Source organism: Pongo abelii, chromosome 11 (genome assembly GCF_028885655.2).
Source record: "Pongo abelii isolate AG06213 chromosome 11, NHGRI_mPonAbe1-v2.0_pri, whole genome shotgun sequence".
Classification (NCBI taxonomy): Eukaryota; Metazoa; Chordata; class Mammalia; order Primates; family Hominidae; genus Pongo; species Pongo abelii.
The window spans coordinates 54,093,003-54,112,835 of NC_071996.2; the positions used below are offsets into that span (position 1 = coordinate 54,093,003).

The following is a 19,833-nucleotide window of genomic DNA, read 5'->3' on the forward strand; positions in this document are numbered from 1 at the left end:
CTGCAGCAGGAGATGCTCTGAATGTTAAACACCTTTCCATGCAACTCTCCATGAATCATGTTGCAAGCACAAAACCTTCCTGGTTAATTTTAGATGACTCATTACAGCGATTTACATGGATGACATTGTGACCTTGAGTTAATAAAGGAAAAAAAAAAAAAACACCTTTCCCAAATTCAGGAAGGATAGAAAATTCTTCTATTTTTGCATTTTGTATTTATCACCACTGCAGCCAACCCATCAGGAATACCCATCTCCTCTTGCTGTGAATCAAAGTGGCTCTCATAGTTAGGGGAATATAGTTTTATCTTTCATCCATAAGTTAATAAAGACAACATCAATGATTATGATATAAGCACAGAAAGCAGGCAAAAACAGCTTGTCTACCACGCCTTTGGTAGTCTTTCAGTAATGGTTGTTTATTCTAAAGTGCATTTTTCAAATAGCTTACTGTAGTATGAAGTCTAATAAAAGCAAGAAGTGATCATCCTTTAAGTGCAAACATCTCTGGGTCTGTTGTTACACATACTTACATCACTCTGAATTTGATTGACATTCCTCGTATGCTCAAGAATCATGGCGTCAGGTAGGTATGTGTAATGATGCAATGGCTGTTTGTAGTTGACGTTGGTAGCGACATCCTGGGCCATCTTTGCAGCTGTGATGCTAACCATGTCCCCAGGGGTATGGTAGCTGGTTTTGGTGTTCTCATAGTTCTTCTTGTATTCACGATCAGACTGCAACTTTGCCACATTCATATAGTGGACCAGCTTGGGATCATCCTGGAGGCTTCTGAAACCCACATGCTTTCCCTTTGACTTCTCATAAGCTTCCTTGTATTTATACTGTGGAGGCAGAATTGGGTTAGCAAAGTCCTAGGCATTGGTAGCATTAGTGCTGCAATTACATTCACATATAAAGACACTCAGAGCTTTGTGACTTTCTCAAGAGTGTACAAAAAATGCAAACCACAACCCCCTCCTAAAAGTTCAGTGAAAACATATATTGGAGTTACAAGCAAGTGTCACGATAAATTCAAGATCAGTTTATTTTCTTTGCTATGACTCCTACAGATAATTTGCACGTGGAACTTTATTTTAAACAAACTGAATTTTCACACTTAATATGAACATGACACATTCTAAATATAAGGCCAATATCTCTTGGTTTCATAGGGTTTCATAGGTTTCAATTTAATATGTTATTTACACCACAAATATGAGTACCAGCTATAGGATAGCTGGGCCTTCACTGACTCCTTTTATCAGCAGCTGCTTTCCAAGCTCACTGCTGAAACAGCTGCAAATAAATTAAGGAGCCACAGTAAGGACCTGCTGTGGGGTTTTCCCATCAATAAAAACCTAATGGAAAAAGTTCTGCTGTGCAAAGTCTCTCACTGCTGGAATCAGCAATGGGATATAGATTGAGCAATCTTGTAACAGGTCAGAACCTCAATTGTTATGCAAGAGAATTCAAATCCACTTAAACCCTGCAGACTTTCAGCTCCTGCTATTCAAGCCTTAATTCATAAATAAGAGTTTAGCAGGCAAAAGGATCGTCAAGTAATTTCTAGCATGTGAAAAATCACTGTGTAAGTGCTAAAAAAAGAAAAAAAAAAAGAATAAAGTTATACTGTAGACTTTCACTTTCTACTTAAACTAGAAATGTGTTTCATAGTGATGTGCACTGTGTGCAGACCTTTGAGGAAGATGTTTTCAGTACCATTCCTACAAGGAAAGTAGTAGAGTTTTTACACCTCTATTTCCTATGTGGTCTGTATACCTGGTTGGTTTCTTTCTTCTCTTTTCTTAAACCAAGATTTTATTCCCTGGGATAGCGTGTAACAGTGAACTCTGCAGGGCATGCATGCTTTCTAAAAATTTTTCTTTTTCTTTTTTTTCCTTTTTTTTTTTTTGAGATGGAGTCTCCCTCTATCACCCAGGCTGGAGCGTGCAGTGGCACAATCTCGGCTCACTGCAAGCTCCACCTCCCGGGTTCACGCCATTCTCGGGCCTCAGTCTCCCGAGCAGCTAGGACTACAGGCGCCCGCCACCATTCGATCTCCTGACCTCGTGATCTGCCCTCCTGAAATTTTGGCCGGGCGTGAGCCACCACGCCCGGCCAAAATGTTGTTTTCCAAAGATGGAAAGGGGTAGAAGTGTATACTTTTTCTGTTACAGGAAATGGGCATCAATTTACATGAATCAAAATTATATCCTAAAAAAGTGGACTTTTCCCTCTTTGGTTTATAAAAATCTGTACATTTTATATAACATCTTTTCAATCTTTTTAATACAATTATAATGCAGGCAGTCATTTGAATTTAATGTGGTAATGTCAGTCAGGGTGTTCCCACTGAAAATAAATGTGGGCTGTCAGGGAAATGTATCAGCGAAGGTAATTTGGGCTATGAATCAAAGGAGAAAGCCACTGTCAGATTTATGACAGTTCTACCAAGTGGGGTCAACTGAAAAGAACCACAAAAATGTTTCTAAAAGTGACAGGTTTTCCAAATAATATTTTGAGAATTTAAATGCCATTAATTTAACATATTTCTTTCATTGAGGTATCAATTTAAACAAGCATTTGATTACTTTTCAAAAAAGCAAACACCTAAATTTCACCTAAAGTTTGTACTCACATCACTGGCAATGTTTCTCGATGCCTTGGCTGCAGTGATGGGAATAGCATCGCCCAGCACATTGTTGCCTTTGGCTATTAAGTCATGCCAATCCCGTTTATAACAGACCTGGACAGAAAAGCAAACAGAATGTCAGCATCTGTAAGTGATTCCTCAACTGCTGGGATTGTTTTGTTCTTTTCCAGACAGAAGTTGAAGGAATCCCCCATAGCACATACTGTTTTAGGAAATCACATTGGCAAAGTGTCACACTGCGTGTAGCATGAGATCATTGGACTCTGCACTAATTATTCACCTACATCTGGTTTTGACACATATTGAAGAGAGGAATATTGAAAGACTGGATCCAGAGAAAAACAAATAAAGGTTCTGGAAACCATGGTATGTGAGGACCAACTAGACACAATGAAGTTGTTCATTCTCATGAAAGGAACATCAAGAGAAGTCCTGGTGGTCAGCTTTAGAAATTTTAGGGTTGTTATTTTAAAAAGGATCTCATTTATTATGTTTCTGGAGGATAATAACCTCCCCCACATGCGAAACTAGGAAAACCAAGTAGAAGTTTTAGGGGAATAGATGGTGAGCTCTACATAGAGAAGAATGTTATGTCCTTTAAAGTTGTCCTGCACTTGAAAAGGCCAACTGAAGAGGTAAAGAACCATCCTTATGGGATATGTTCCAGTAGGGGATTTGTGAGAAATGGGCCTAAATAAATTGTAAAGGCACCATCCTACTCTTGAAGTCTATGATTTTATTGTCAGGTCCGAATTTCACATCCCAGCAAAGACCCTACTTACGTCACTTATATTGTAAGCATTGCACTTGGCCTGGAGAAACTGAGGAAGATCAGGACTCATGGTGTATTTATGTTTCACATCTTCTCCTTTAGCTTTGTATAAGATCTGCAATAAAATGCATTTCACATAGTACAAAAAGGAAAATCTATTAATTGTTTGCTTTAAAGAGTTATTTTTAGCACAATCACCCATGATTTTCTAGTGTTAAAAATCATCAAAGGCATTTTCCTATTTTTTAAAATAAAACAAGCATATTATTATCTTTAATACAAACAAGTCTTGTGTGTTAAAATAGAAAGAGAAAAAATCCTTAAGAAAATAGAAATTGTTCACTGCCCGAGATGAATGGAAGGTAAATTCAACCATGAAACCCTAGCAAGAATAATAGAATTCACCAAAGCCAAATCAACTTATTCTTTGCCTGTGAGTTAATAGCTCTTCCATTTTTGTTAGTTTCTGTTTTTTTATCCCTAGAGAGAAAATAATAGTTAGAATAAGTTTTTCACTTCTGCTAAAAACTTTCCAAATTATAATTGTATCAATGAAAGCATACAATAATTTCCTCATAATGTAGAGATGCTTATATATGAATCTAGCATACTCAAAAGGCTCACTATTTCATATGTGCCCTATGTTGTTACTTTAAAGAATTATATACACTTTTGACTGAAAGATGTCAAAGTATGTGATGCAGAATCTTACCGCATCCTCCTCCTGGTATTAGAAATACATTACTTAGTTCCTAAAACTAAAATAGAGCCAGAATCACAAGTAGATTTTCAATCTCATAATTCTCATTTATCATATATATCCTTATTTCCCAGGCATGACTATATGGAATATGACATGTAAACTGGTATGCATGTACCCAAGATAAAATCTGACATGGCTAATAGCTAAATTAATCCCCAAATAATAAATAATTTCTTCTAGGACCCAAAGAGTTACCTCTAAGTCCTCATTGCCTTTAAGAACAATATCTAAGCAATGACAGATTCATGAATTCGACCTTCTACACAGCTCCTTCTCTGCCATTGCTACTGCCTTAACTTCAGTCCAATTAAGCCTTCCTTGGATTTTGGTGACAGCCTTCTAATTCATCTTCTCACCTCCAGTCTCTCCTCTTTCCAAAGTCTCCACACTTGGAGCCAGCATTGTCTTTTAAAACACAGGCCTGATAATGCGGCTCCATGGATTAAACATATTCAACATCTCTTCTTACCTACCCTCTAATATCCAGACTCTAAAAGTTAGCATACGTGTCCCTTACTAATCAGGTTACAATCCTGAACCTTTTGCTTTTACACTTTTTCATTCCTTTCCTACTGCTGTTATATTGTTCATTCCTTTTCTACTGCTGTTATATTGTTCCCTTTGCCAGGAATGCTCACTTCTCTCACTTGCCTGGGAAACTCTGGTAGGCAGTTACCCGTGTACAAGGCACCTCCCTTGTATTTGACATTTTCCTCTCCTGTGGCATTTGTCTCTCTGGATGACAATGCTCTGTTTGTAGCCATGTCTTATGCTCTTACCCTACATTCTTGTGAATTTCTATATCCCATGAATCCTCATCTATTTCATCTTTATGCCATCAGCAGGTAATATAGTGCCTGGCACATGGTAAATGTACAAAAAGCATTCATTAAATAAATAAACGAGCGAATGCTTTTGATCTTCTGTATACGAAACTTTCCTTTAGAAACTTTGACTTTAGCCAGAGCATAGACGCTGCTCATGGACAGGCAGGCAAACGATACTCACCTCAATCAGATGTAAGTTAAAAAGTCTCTGTGATAATTGTGTATGCTGAATTCTTAGGAGCAAAAACATATATTCATATGTATTACTTCTCTGTATTAATGTCTTACATATGAAAAGAAAATATGAGAAACTTAACATAGAATTGAATACAACAAATCTGCCAAAATAAAGTGTCTGGGAGTTAAGCTTAAATTCTGTGTATGTATGTGTTTGCATGTGTATGTGTGTAGTCCTAGAATAGAATTTTTTCACCATGTCAAGTTTATTCAATAACACAATATTTCAAAGACAGTTAAAAAGGAAATTTTTTTAAAAAAGGAAGATAAAAAGCAAGAGAGAAGAAAATGTTAGTGCCCAAACTACACATAACTGTAATTTTTAAAAAATTAAATAAACAAAATAATAAATTTAAAATGGAAAGATATTGGCCCAGAAAAAAAAATATTGGGCTGCTGTTTACTTTTCTAAAAAGCTTCCTCATATCCTCTGTCCTCTCTATTTTATCGTACTCACATCACTGACTTGCTTCGTGTTCTGTTTTGCCTGGACCATAACTGGGGAGTCCACGATGCTGGTAAATTTGAGGGTGTCTGGATGTTGCCTGTACTTCTTTTCATTTAGAGCATCACTGGCCTTTTTAACTTTTTCGACGTCAAGACTGCCGATAGGAATCCAGCCAATGCCTTTCATCCAGTTGTTGTAGTCTTCCTTGTAGACGTTCTACAGCAATGGAGAAAAGAGGAGTGAGGGCCTAGGCCAGGGTTCTTTTCATGGCAGGCTCTGAACTTAACAGGGGGTTTCTTGAGGAGTAAATGACACTTACATCACTCTGTATCTGCATCATGTTCTTAGACAGCTCCAGGTCCATGGCATCAGGCAAGTAGGTGTAATGATGGAGAGAATGCTTATAGTTGACATTGCTGACCACGTCCTGGGCTTTCTTAGCTGCCACGACGTTGAACATATCATGGGGCGTGTTGTATTTGGTCTTTGTCTTCTCATAGTCTTTTTTATACTCCCGATCTGATTGTACCTTGGCCACGTTCATATAATGAACGAGTTTAGGGTCATCTTGAAGACTTTGGAAGCCAACCATTTTCCCTTTAGCTTTTTCATAGTCTTTTTTGTACTGAACCTATTGTAAACAAAGGTGGGCATAATTTAAAATGTAGTTTTGAAGGTTTTACTAAACAAGGAGGCCATGATTTGAAGTAATTGAACTTCCCGAAAATTACTGTACTTCAATAACCAAACAATTAACAATTCACTTGTATATACTCTGAAATGTAGCCTGCTTAAAATAAAAATGTTATGTATTATGGAACCCATTTGATTGTCTATAGCTGTCTCTACCTATCCAAGTGAGGTTGAGATGGGGCATTACCATAATTTGTGTCAGTGACAAAATAGATCTTTATATTCTTCCTTTGCATTTAGACATTAGTAGAGAAAAATGAAAAGATAAATATGTCACAATCTCTACCAATTATATTGTGCTACTAGAATACAAGTAGCTGGATATTTAATTAGTTTTAGAATTTTTAGTAGTAGTGGTAGGATGTTAATATTAATGATAGTAGAATTTAATAAGTCCTTGGATATTCAAAGGGAGACCCAGAGCCAGGAGGGGGTAAACACTAACTGGCTCTGGATAACAAAGTGAGGGGGACTGAGCTTCCTCGGAGACATGTAGAGGGCACTGTGGGACACTGAGAAGCAGAGACATGAGGGAACGTTCGTGGTATGTTGGGGCAGGGGCAGCTGGAGGAAAGTACCCACAGAGAAAGGGGGTGGGTGAGAAATTCTGGGTGGGACAGGGGCATTTCAGAACGAGGACATTTGTTATTCAATCATCACATATTTACACTGGATCGATGTAAACCTAATTTCAAACAATCAGTAAAGTGGTGTTTGGGACTCTGGGAAGTCAAAAGGAAGGGGCTATGTTTCATTTCTGGGTCATACAGAGCAGCAAGAGGAGACCCGCAGGAGGAGGGTGTAGATGTGAGCTCAAGCCAGCCAGGAGCCAGAGGTAAGCAGAGAAACAAAAACCTCGGAGACTCCACAGAAATCATGGGGAAGGGGATTCCACTCCCTATAGAATAACAGATGGGGGCTTGAGACAATTTTATTTAAATCTCAAAGAGCAAAGTGACTTCAGTTCACATCTTGGTTAAAGATAAATAGGATAAGAAATAAAATTCTTAACTGTAATAGAACCCAAAGACTGGCTATTAGAGGTGGTGAAATTGAGGCCTATTCACCTGCCTACAGAAGGAATGAAGGAAAAAGGGAGAGGAAAGGGAAAGAAGGAAATCATATAAATTAATAAAATTTTGAGATAACATTTTACCATCAGGAGGCTATTATGACTTAAATGGTAAGTCACTTCTGGATGTCCACAAGAGAAGTAATGTGAGTTAGTGTAGAACTATACATGAGAATTTTAAATGAGGGGGCTTGATTAGAACTGATCAGTAGAAGGTTATACAAATCCTTTCCCCCTAGAAAATTTAAATCTATTTAGGGAACTTTATTTCCTAAATAGTTTTCAATCAGATTTGCTTCCAACTGGGGACCGCATGCATGGAGACTTTTGGGTCATCGTCAGACCCCAAACCCTCCCACCCACATTTTCTAGTTGCCCATGTATGACTACAGCTGGACTTACATCACTCGCTGCCTGCCTGGCAGCTTTGGCAGCTCTGATGGGAATCGCATCAGTTCTCAGGTCATATCCCTTCTTGCTCAAGTCTTTCAAGTCTGCTTTGTACATATTCTGAAAGAAAAATGTCATTTAAGTACAACTTAGAGACTGTGTTAGTAAAGTCTGGACACACATGTCAGCCCGTGAGTCCACCCACGCACCTCACTGATATTGTAGGCATTAACTTTAGCCTGGATGAACTGGGGCAGGTCTGGTGGCAGGTTGTATTTGTGAATAATTTCCTCTCCTTTGGCTTTGTAAGCGATCTGAAAGAGAAAAAAATGCATAAACAAACAAATAAAGTAGGAAGAAAATTTAATGGCACCAGAAAATAATTTCCTAATGGATCATATTTCACAGAGGTGGTTTTAGGAAGGACACTCTTTGTGCATTTGCATATTCATGTGCAAATATCTGTAGGCATTCAAGGTCACATATGCAGTTGCTTAGGATCCTGTCTCAGTGCTTATACAGTTTTGCAAAGATCCCTTGGAACTTGCAGTAGGAACCTCTGGGCCTAGCTCAGGAAAGTGTAATAGGGTAGAATACACCAACCACCTATATTATATTTTGTGGGCAATTAAAAGGACTTGGGGTGGTCTTGATTATATATGATTTTTTTTTTAGCGCTGACTTAAAATATAACTGCTCCCCATTTGATATACTCATTCTTTCTGGTCTTTCCTAGAAAAAGGCTTGTAGTTTTTGTTGTCATTAAGAGAAGTCCCTCTTACCTTTTCCTTAGAAAGAAATGTCAAATGGCTAAAAGGACAGTCAGCACAATATACATTACTGTAAATATATGAATTAGGCATGTTTTATTAATGAACAGCTGGGGAATTCTACAGATGCCTGTGTAATTGGGTCTCTTCATTTTGTATAATAACTAGAGGTGATCAGTACATTTGAAATACAAATGTATTTGTATTAGTTAACATCTATTAACATATAGATAGCATTAACACTTACATCACTCCTCTGGGCCTGGTTAATTTTAGACTGTACTGTAATTGGAGCATCTTCAATCGAGGTAAACTTGAGTGTGTCTGGATGTTGGCGATATTTTTTCTGTTTGGCAAATCAAAAAGAGAAAAACAATCTTGTTTTCCACTGAAGATTAATATGTCAAAATCCTTGAAATTTATTTTGAAGCGACAAGGAAGAGTTTTTCATGATTTTAAAATGCAAAAACACTAGATTCTTGATTGGCTTGATGAATGCAATACAAAAGTCAATATATTTGAAAATCCATTTAATTGTGGATAGTTTGGGACAGCACAGACACATATACTGCTCTCAGGAACCAGACAGACTCCTTTCTTAATTTCTTGCCTATGACATGAAAGAAGATACCCTCAGCTAAGCAGAATCTGGAAACATCACAGAGTTTTCTAAAGGTTTAACAGAAAAGCAAGCAAGGAGATTGGAGTGTCTTTGCATGACACAAACAAGTTCTCTTTTTCGCTGTTACTCCATCAGCAAATGGCCTCAAGAAGCTGTCCGGTTGAGGAAGGAGGAATTGAGAAACTAGGCCAACAGCTAGGAATTATTATTAAGAGAGACAGGACTTTTGCTCTGCAAGTCTTAATGTGGTTAGTACATAAGTTATCACCAAAGCGCTGAAGGGGCACTGCAGAGGAGACCCTGGGGAGGTGTGCCCACTAGGAGGTGGCAACTTCTAGCTACCTTACTCCTGTATGTGTCCCTATTTATTTTCCCAGTCCTCTTCCTTTGTGCATATTGTACATCCCACTTAGCATCATCACTGTTTCAGCTTCAGACTTCTAAAAACCACTAACCCAGAACTTTATTCTGGAAGATCTTTGGGCAGACAAAATGGTTTTCATTGAAAACAAAACACTGAAAAAGAAGTAAAACTTGAGCATGGAAGACAACTCTCATACCACACCTCTGTCCTTTGGGTAGTCTGCCCTCCTTGAGGATGTACTCACCTGACAGCAGTGAGACTCTTCAACTGTCACAGAGGAGGGACAGATAATCTTGCTGCCTTATGAGCCTCAAGATCATCACTATTTTTTCTTACACTGAATTATAATTTATACATTACTTCAAAGTCAACCAGAATATGACATATGGAATAATTCTTCAAAGAAGATTTATATAATAGCTGTATTATTCATAATCACAAAAAAATAGAAACCATCCAGATATCCCCCAACCAGTGAAGCAATAATAACAATGTGGTATGTATTATGCTGGGGCAAAAGTAACTGTGCTTCTTGCCATTACTTTTAATGTCAAAACTGCAATTACTTTTGTACCAACCTAATAAATCCATACAAAAGATTTACTTAATAATTTTAAAAAACCAAATTACAAGCAGAAACATTACACGAAGTGAAAGAAGCCAGACACAAAATAAATTTCTAGAAAAGATAAAACTTTGGAGACAGAATGCAAATCAGTGGTTGCCTGGGGCTGAAGATGAGAGCTGGAATTTTGGGGGGAAACTTTTTGGGGTGCTGGCAGCATTTTAAAACTCAATTGCAGTGATGACTGCACAATTACATGAATTTATTAAAACTTGTCAAGATGTACACTTAACATGAGTGACTTTTATTGTATGCAAGTTATACCTTAATAAAATTGTTAAAAATATTTCTATAATAAATGGTTAACATAAATGAATGGTTAACATAAATGGTTAAGAAGTTATACCTTAATAAAATTGTTAAAAATATTTCTGTAAAGAATGGTTAACATAAATGATTTTGGTAATATAAAGGCTTGTGCTGGTCTAGCTGGGTAATTCGTACACGTGGTAAGCTCTTTTCCTCAGCAACAGTGACTGAGAATGAAGCAATGAAGGAACACTGCCCATGCTTTTGAGAGCTTTAACACAACACAATCACCACTCTCCCTCTGACACACCCAGTGGCTTTACCTCATTGAGGATGTCTGAAGCTCGCTTTGCCTTTTCCATTTCTAAGGACCCAAAAGGCACCCAGCCACAACCTTTCATCCAGCTATTGTAGTCAGCTTTGTATTCAACCTAAAACACCAAGAGAAAGGTTACATTTCTTTGCTGTGTCATCCTCATTATGTAAAATCATCAAAGTTTTACCCAAAACAATGTTTTTGAGATTTCTGACCAGCTTCCTTACTCCAGACATTAAGGTTATTTTATATATTTCTTTGGTGAGATATAGTAACAGCTCTTAGATTTTTGCTTTCCTTCTAACTGGCATATGTTCCATTTCATCCTTATTTCCAACTTAATGGAAGTCTGTGGTACTCTAATTCCAACCTGGAAAATGCGCAAGTCAAAGCCGCCCTTCAAAGAGTAAGTGAAATTGTCAGTTAACCAAATGTGAGACGTTTGTTCCCTGGAACTTTAAGTATTATGTTTCTATCAAATTAAAATAGAAGGCCACATTGAAGGTGGGTTATTTGCTCATTTTCTAATTTCCTAATTGTATAAGACTTAATAGAATTATTTGTACTAAGTATTTGCACACATGGCCCTTCATGTGTACTGGTCAAGTTTGGAGTGTTTCTACATTGGCTAACAAAACACTTTAAAATAGTTGCACTCGTTAATTTGCATAAGAGAACAGTTATTATTTGGAATTGGTCCTAGTTGAGGCACAGTTACTTGATGCTATTAAAATGCTACTCTTGTTGTCTGACCATAGGTGGTATCAAAAATTTACATTTTAGATACAAAATTCAAACTGTTGTTTTTTACTCTGGGCATTTTAAGTAGAATGGAAAATCAAGAAAGCATTTAGTTCCTGCCTGTCAGAGGCTTATGATCTATTTGAGACGAAAAAACATAACAAAATCAAACTAATAACAAGTAGAATAACATTGTAAAATATAGAATTGTTAGTGGTAGGAATGTAAAATTTTGCAGCTGCTGCAGAAAACAGTATGGTGGTTCCTCTACAAATAAAAAATAGAGCTACCATGTGATCCAACTATTCAACTTCTGGGTTTATACCCAAAAGAATCGAAAGCAGGATCTCAAAGAGATATTCACATGCCCATATTCATAGCAGCATTATTCAAAATAGCTTAAAGGTGGAAGCAACCCAAATGTCTATCAATAGATGAATGGGTGAATAAAATGTGGCATATCGATACAATAGAATATTATTCACCCTTAAAAATGAAGGAAATTCTGATACATGCTACAACATGGGTGAACCTTGAGGACATTTTGCTAAGTGAAATAAGCCAATCACAAAGAGACAAATACTGTGTGACTTCACATATATGAGGTATCTAGGGTTAGTCAAACTTAGAAACAAAGCATAGATTGGTGATTGCCACAAGCTAGGGGAAGAAGGAAAATGGGAGTTGCTATTTAATGAATATAGAATTTCAGTCTGGTAAGATGAAAAGGCTCTGGAGATTGGTTGTACAACAATGTTAATATACTTAACACCACTGAACTGTACATTTGAAAATTGCAAAGGTGGTAAATTTATGTTATGTGTATTTTGTCATATTTTAAAAAATAGAATTGTTAGGATGAAGTATTCAGTTGTGTAGTTTGGATGAATGAATTTGCTTAAAGAAGTTCTGATCTGCAGAAAAAAACAGTTATAAATATTTATGTTATATCATATATTTTCTTTTCAGATAGCAATCTATGTAAAAATCATTGATAATGATGAATGTGATGATTATGATAATAGCGATGATAAATACTGAATGTTTATTGAGAACTCACCAGGGACTGGCACCATGCTAAGTATTTTGCATGCATTTACATCCTCCAAACAATGTTTCTGATTTATTTCCATTTTACAGAGGAGGACCCTAAACTTAGCAAGGTTGATATATTTCCCAGAGGGAAACAGTGATGGGGTGCATGCCAGATCAGTTCTTCCTAACCTTGAAGGGCATGCTCTTATAGAACCACAAGGGTCGTTTGCTTACATACATAGGACAATGCAGATACCTCAGAGAAGTGCAAAAACCTCACTCAACTTCGAAGTCCATTTCAGTTTCCATCTTTTTAAAAGAGGGGCTACAGAAACCCTGGTTACTCACATCGCTCTGTAGCGCATACGCCTTCTTGGCAAGGTCCACATTGATGCTATCAGGCGGGTAGCTGTAACTGTGTAAGATGTGCTTATAATCAACGTCGCTGGCAATTGCCTGAGATTTCTTAGCTTGAGTGACTTGGAGCATATCAAGAGGTGCCGTGTAGACAGTTTTTGACTTTTCATAATCTTTTCGATATTCGTGCTGTGAATAGGAAATTATCATTTATTATCACAAATCCTCAATGGTTTCCAGAAAAGACAGAGATATTTCATAAACAATAAATACAAGTTAGAGAAAGAGTCAAACATCTGAGTAGTTATTTTGCCCAAAAATGTGTTCATATGTTACATACCATTGAAATTCCCCCAAAAAGCACACATGGGCAGACCTTCTCAAATCAATGAGAAACTGTCTGGGTCACAGCAGACAACGGGCCACAGCTTCTGCTTCAGTCAGGAACAGGAATGATTTTATTCTAAAACAGGGTTTCTCAAGGACCACTAACAAGTGTTACTATTATTAATGTAATTTAACCTATGAAGAGTTTTCAGTAAAGAAGCATTTTTTAATTGTAATGAAAACCATATGACAATTGGATTTTAACAAAATGACTACTTCATACACAGGGCTGTAGACTTAGTTTATTGGCTGTATAGAGTCATTTTCGAATGGATAGTCAACTGGTTTTTTAACCTACTATTGACAGGAGATAAGCCCCACTGAGAATCTCAAAGGTTGTTTTCATATCAAGTTCAATTTGGGCAGCAATTTAAAAGAAGCTTCAGATTGCAGCAGTTAAAAGACTTCATAGGAGAAAAGTTTGAGAAACTGAGCCATTAAAATAACGTTGGCCCTTCCGTACAGCATTATAAACCAAATGTCCTGACTGGGCCTCAAGGACTCCCTTCATTGCCTGGTTTTCTGGAATGGTTAGACAAGGTGCTAATTGGGTCAAATTCCCAGCTTCATTGTATCCACTCACCAATTACTTTGATAGAAAAATTTTGACCCACTGCCTTTAAGAAAATTCTAAACTCATCCTAGTTCCCCATGGTCACATATGTGTTAGAGACAGTGACCCAAGCTGGCAAGTACAGATGTGCACTACAAATCTTCTGTAACAATTCCTTTTGCAAACGATCTGATCCTTTGGCTTTCTAAGGGAACTTGATCTTCCTTCTCATATTTTGTGGGTGGTCACTTTCACTGAATATATAATATATTTATTACTTAACTATAAAATTGAGACCCTGGTTTATAAAAATAAATATGGAAACTTTGTGATAGTTTGCAACAACATTGAAAACAACAGTTTGTCTTCGTTAGAAATAAACTGATAAAGCAATAAATATTGCAACAGCAGTAAGTGTGTGGGAGTATTTCTGAAGAAATTGTTGTTACTGTTTTGTTCATGTTCACACCAGCTGACACATACCAGTACATATAAAATGTTGTCAAAGATCCAAATGGCTTTAAAAGATTCTTTTTAAAAAGCCATTCATATTCCATATCTGCAGCTTAGCATTTTGCCTGGATATTATATGAGAATGACTCATTTGCTATGTGTTTTGGTCATCTACATCAATCAATTAACAAATATTTATTGGGCATTTATCATGTGCCTACTGCTGGGTTCTGTGATACGAATAAAAACAAAAGATAAAAATACACATGCTATCAATGGGGAGTTATATCCTTCTTGAGTTGAAAAGACTCAACTAGTGAACAAAATAGTAATATAAGTGAGCACTGTATACTGACATAATTCACTGTGAAGTTACTAGAGAAAATTACAGAATTACAAGTTTTAAAGTGCTATGTAATGACAGAATAAATGCGAAACGAATTAAAGGGGTATGTATAGATCATTATATAAAAGCATGGTGAAAACTAAATGATACAAATACCCTTCTCTTTCATCATAAAAAAACTAGTATCTGCAAGCTACACTGAATATTCTCAGTACTCTTAAGGGATTCTCTAAACATTTTATACACAATATATACTATAATTTGCAATAGTAGATGTTTGTTTCCCTGTACTAAGAATTTTAACTGGAAAATGTTACATGGCTCACAGATGAGCCTTAAGCAACCCATGAGTTCACCAAAATTCAGGCAAAAGGCATGAAAAGAAATGTTCATTTTCTAGATAGATGATTCAAATCTTTTATCAGAGTCTCAGAGGGGTTTATAATCAATGGAGTCTTTTTCTTGGATCTAGACCAAACTCATTACTAAAGTCAATGAAGAACAATACTCTATTAAGATTTTTGTGACTCATAAATGTCTTCCAAAGTAAAGACAGTTTGAAAATTATCATTTTAAAAATTATTTTTCAATTAGAAGAAAATATGAAAATATCTAGTGATGTTTTCCAAAAGGTTTTAAGAATACAATCAATATTCTATTAAATATTAATGCATACATTTTTCAAAGTGAAATGGACATCAAGTACAAATCAGTAATTTCTCCCCTCAAATGTGGGAGGCACAATAATCCAGGGCATCATTCTGAAGTTCTCTACAGCAGTACATTTGTGAATGTGAAAGAGCCCATGCTCATGAAATTCTTTTCCACACTACTACCCTTGGGCATCGTAACAGGGAGTCCATCCTGAAAACAAGACAGATTCACAAAGACACTCACATCACTCTGGTTTTTGGCTGTCTTCAAGGAGTGCAGCATCTTGGGATCGTCATTAATGCTGAGGGCTCCAATCATTTTCCCTTTGCTCTTTTCATAGTCTTTCTTGTACATCACCTGCAAAGACATCACACATGCCAGATCCCACTCACCAGGAAATGTCCCCAAGACCACCCTGTCCAGGTCCCCAGGTCCCCGGGCCACACTCACATCACTGGTGTTCTTGGTGTTGGCTTTGGCTGCCAACAGGGGAATGGCGTCCAGTTTAATGTCAAATTTCTTGGCTTTGCTCTTCTCCCAGTCTTGCTTATAAACATTCTGGACAAGAAAAATTCAGCAAAGGAATGATAAGAACAACAGTGTAATCCAGTAAAAAAATAAAAACATATTGAGAATTTGTGTATATATAGACTTATTTCTCCTATAAAAACTATATTTATCAAATTGTAGTTTAAGTATTGATTTATCTATCATCCAGTTTCTTTCTCCCTACCACTAAATAAGTATCAACTACTCTTTTTAATGTTCTGTAAACTTTCTAAACACTCTGCTATCCTGATTTACATAAGGATGCTATGAAATGACACTCACTTGGAGAAGGTGAAATGTGAAATTTACATGGGAAAGGTGTTGTAAAACTCCAGGGAATAGCAGACGGGTAATTGGAGATCTTCTAATAGTAACAGAGACCATAGAAAATGAAATCTGATAGATAAGTAGGAGTCTTAAGACCTTAAGACTTAATAGCTCCACTTACACGGTAACCATCTTAACAGTTGTTTATTTGCACAATTCCTAGTCTTGTCTTTTAAAATTTATAACATTTTCTCTTTTCATGCACACCAAACATAGTCTTCTGTGGCTTTGGTACTTACATCACTCAGATTATAGGCATTGACTCTGTGTTGGATAAACTGTGGAGCATCTGCTGGTATATGGCACTTGAACTTCTCACCTTCATGTTTTGCTTTGTAATTCAGCTGAAAAACAAAGGATATTCCAACAGTTCAGGGGAACTTCTTTGAATTTATTTAGGACAGCATATGTAGCTAAGGCATTAGTGCCCTTTTTAGAAAAATGCCTCAAAGAGATACTCAATTCAGTCAAAGTCTCGCACAGGATTCAAACTTTCATCCCCTACTTCAGGGACTGTGGCACAGTCCTCCTTTATCCTTGGGTGATACTTTTCAAGACCCCCAGTAGCTGCCTGAAATCATAGATAGCACTGAACCCTATATATACCATGTTCTTTCCTATACATATATACCTGTGATAAAGTTTAATTTATATATTAGGCACAGTAAGAGATTAACAACAATAACTAATAAATAAAAAAATTATAACAAAACTGTAATAAAAGCTATGTGGATGTGGTTTCTCTCTCTCAAAATATCTTACTGTATGTTTTCACCCTTCTTGATAAAGAAGGGACAAAGGGGGATGGTGTGAGATTTCATCATGCTACTCAGAACAACATGCAATTTAAGACTTATGAATTGTTTGTTTCTGGAATTTTCCACTTCATGTTTTCAGGCCATGGTTGACTGCAGGTAACTGAAATTACGGAAAGCAAAACCGTGGATAAGGGGGATTGCTGTGTAACCATACTTTGTGCCGCCAGCTGCCATTGCATAGATTCTGTTATATACACAGGAACACATTTCCAATCTATACTGCGAGGATGTGTCTAGAGAGCATGAACTTCTGTAATTAAAGCACTAACAATAACAATAATAATTCTAAATAAAATACCAGCACAGTTTAAAAGATATATAAATTACTCTTTTTTTTTTGAGACAGGGTCTGGCTCCATCACCCAGGCTGGAGTGCAGTGACACAATCTCGGCTCACTGCAACCTCCGCCTCCCAGGCTCAAGTGATCCTCCCACCTCAGCCTCCTGAGTAGCTGAGACTACAGGCATGTGCCGCCATACCCAGCTAATTTTTTAATTTTTTTGTAGTGATGGGGTTTACCATGTTGCCCAGGCTAGTTTCAAACTCCTAGGCTCAACTGATCTGCCTGCCTCAGCCTCCCAAAGTGCTGGGATCACAGGCATGAGCCACCGCACCTGGCTGTGAATTCTTATTTAAATTATTAAACATAGAACTTTATTTAAATTTTTTAAAAGTTGACGTTAGGTGTAAGGAAGGGAGTGTAAAGAATGGATGAGGCTGTTTAAATTTTGGAGCCGAAGGCAAAAATGCACAAGATTGAGAACTATGCAAGAAGTAATTCCAAGGCAGAGTCCATTGCCTACCTAAGCCCATAAGAAGAGTGACTGATAGTGACTGTGACCACATACAGCACTATATTTCTCTGCAGCTTGCTGAGTTCAGCTAGATCAGTGATGTTAGTGTTTAGCTGTTCTTTATTGGGACACAAAATATTAAGATGCTCAGAAAAGTGGCACAGGAGCAGAAATGACTTCTGAGTTATACTGATGCCATTCTCCTCTTTACTAATTGGATATGAGCTTATTTGTGTCATTAAAACATATTTTATAGTAGGACAAACTGTATCTTTCACTTACCTATCTTGAGAAGGGTGTACTACTCTCTAGGACTTAGCTATGTTAGCACCTTACTGTTTAAAGAGTAGCCTACCAATCACAGCATCAGCATCACCTAGGAGCTTATTAGAAAGTCAGAATATGGAGTCCCCTAGATCTACTGAATTAGAATCTGCTCTTCAACGGGGTCAGCAGGCGATTGCATGAATGTGGATGTCTGAGAAGCCCTGCTGCTTTCCCTCTGATCTTGGCATGACTGGACCACACCTGTCTTAGACTTTCTTTGACCACTCAATCTAAAGTGCCCATCCAGTTCTTTCTTTGATGTCATCCCACTTTAATTCTGTAGCATCATTCTATATTAGTTCTCTTATCACTGTTTGATGTCTGTCTTGTTACTGTGCCCTTTCTTTTTGTAAAGTCTTTGTTAGCAAATTCTAGAATCGGAAATATTTGCCTTGTCCTACACAAATAGATGCTTTTGTTGTCACTATTTAAGTTGGCACGAAGTTTTAGTGTGCATGTGACAGATCCTAATGAATAAGTAAGATAGTCCCACTAAAAATCAGTGAGTTATTAAAAAATATTTATTTTTATTATTGTCTAACACAACTTTCCTCAGGCTACAATTCAATCTAGCAGCCTCATTTGTGTTTTATTAAACAAATCTTGAAAAATAATAATATTGGGATGGTAGATGAGCTCATGAAGATTAAGCATGTAAATGCTTACATTTTAAATGAGCAAAGCACTCTGGGTCACCCACGCTTGCATAAATCAAAGCACTTACATCACTAAGCTGTTTCGTGTTGAGCTGGGCTTGCAACAGTACAGGAGAATCAGTGACTGCCGTGAATTTGGTCTTATCTGGATGAACTTTGTAGGTATGCTAGAAAAAAAGATGTTCTTTAATGAAATTTATAATGTATTTATACATTATAATGTGTCAGTATATTCTTGGTTATACATGCGCTAATATAAAAAATGGTTCCAGGTCATAACAGAGTTTATTTTGTTCCTGAAAACTTAGTTGATGCGTTTCCATTCTCACTTCTCTGTCTGTCTGTCTCTCTCTTTTTCCTTTAATCCCCACTTCCCAAGTTGCCTCTGGTCTGCCTACAGCAACTCAGCAACCAGATTAACCTTCCCCTGCTGAAGCCTTACACAGTAACTCTTTAGTGAACTTGGTACTCAGCCTCAACTGCACGTTGGCTTATGATCCCTACAGAATCCATCCCCTCCTTCATCTCCAACCATTTCAGCTCTTACTAATGCCTTCCTCCCCAGTAAATTTCAGCCACCCCATCCTTTCAATTCCTTAAATGCTCAGCTTGTTCTCTCCTGAGGCCATTCTTCCCTGCTGCTCTTCCCCTGACCTTGGCCTGGCTGGTCATGCCTGTTTTAGACCTTCCTTGACCACCCAACCTAAGATGCCCATCTGGTCACTCTCTCACACATTGTCCTATTTTAATTCTGTAGCATCATCCTATATTAGTTTTCTTATCATTGCTTGATATCTTTCTTATTTCTGTGCTCCTTCCTTTGTTTATTACTTGTCTCCTCCACTCCAGTGGGAGCTCAAGAGGTGGCTGGCTTTTTCTCTTTCTCAGCACCAAGGAAAGTGCCTGGACCAGGATGGCTTCTCACATAGAATGTGTTAAATAATGAACACCTATCTTAAATCTGCATGTCCTTCTTTTGCCCCCAATTCGTGTAGATATAAACTAATGAAAATTAAGATTTATAAAATCTG

General features: G+C 37.2%; 1 protein-coding gene across 2 annotated transcripts in view; it reads right to left on the minus strand.

The window, feature by feature from the left end:
• NEB (nebulin) overlaps positions 1–19,833 on the minus strand; it is a 252,744-nt gene that overhangs the window by 198,196 nt on the left and 34,715 nt on the right. For both annotated transcript variants that reach the window (XM_054548869.2, XM_024243154.3), the window contains exons 22-35: positions 18,871–18,969; positions 16,446–16,550; positions 15,781–15,888; positions 15,574–15,687; positions 12,929–13,126; positions 10,812–10,919; positions 8,876–8,974; positions 8,068–8,172; positions 7,871–7,978; positions 6,023–6,334; positions 5,713–5,919; positions 3,439–3,543; positions 2,642–2,749; positions 534–845 (exon numbers count right to left, since the gene is read on the minus strand). In XM_054548869.2, the coding sequence (XP_054404844.2) occupies positions 534–845; positions 2,642–2,749; positions 3,439–3,543; positions 5,713–5,919; positions 6,023–6,334; positions 7,871–7,978; positions 8,068–8,172; positions 8,876–8,974; positions 10,812–10,919; positions 12,929–13,126; positions 15,574–15,687; positions 15,781–15,888; positions 16,446–16,550; positions 18,871–18,969 (2,088 nt within the window). The remainder of the gene's footprint in view (positions 1–533; positions 846–2,641; positions 2,750–3,438; positions 3,544–5,712; positions 5,920–6,022; positions 6,335–7,870; positions 7,979–8,067; positions 8,173–8,875; positions 8,975–10,811; positions 10,920–12,928; positions 13,127–15,573; positions 15,688–15,780; positions 15,889–16,445; positions 16,551–18,870; positions 18,970–19,833) is intronic.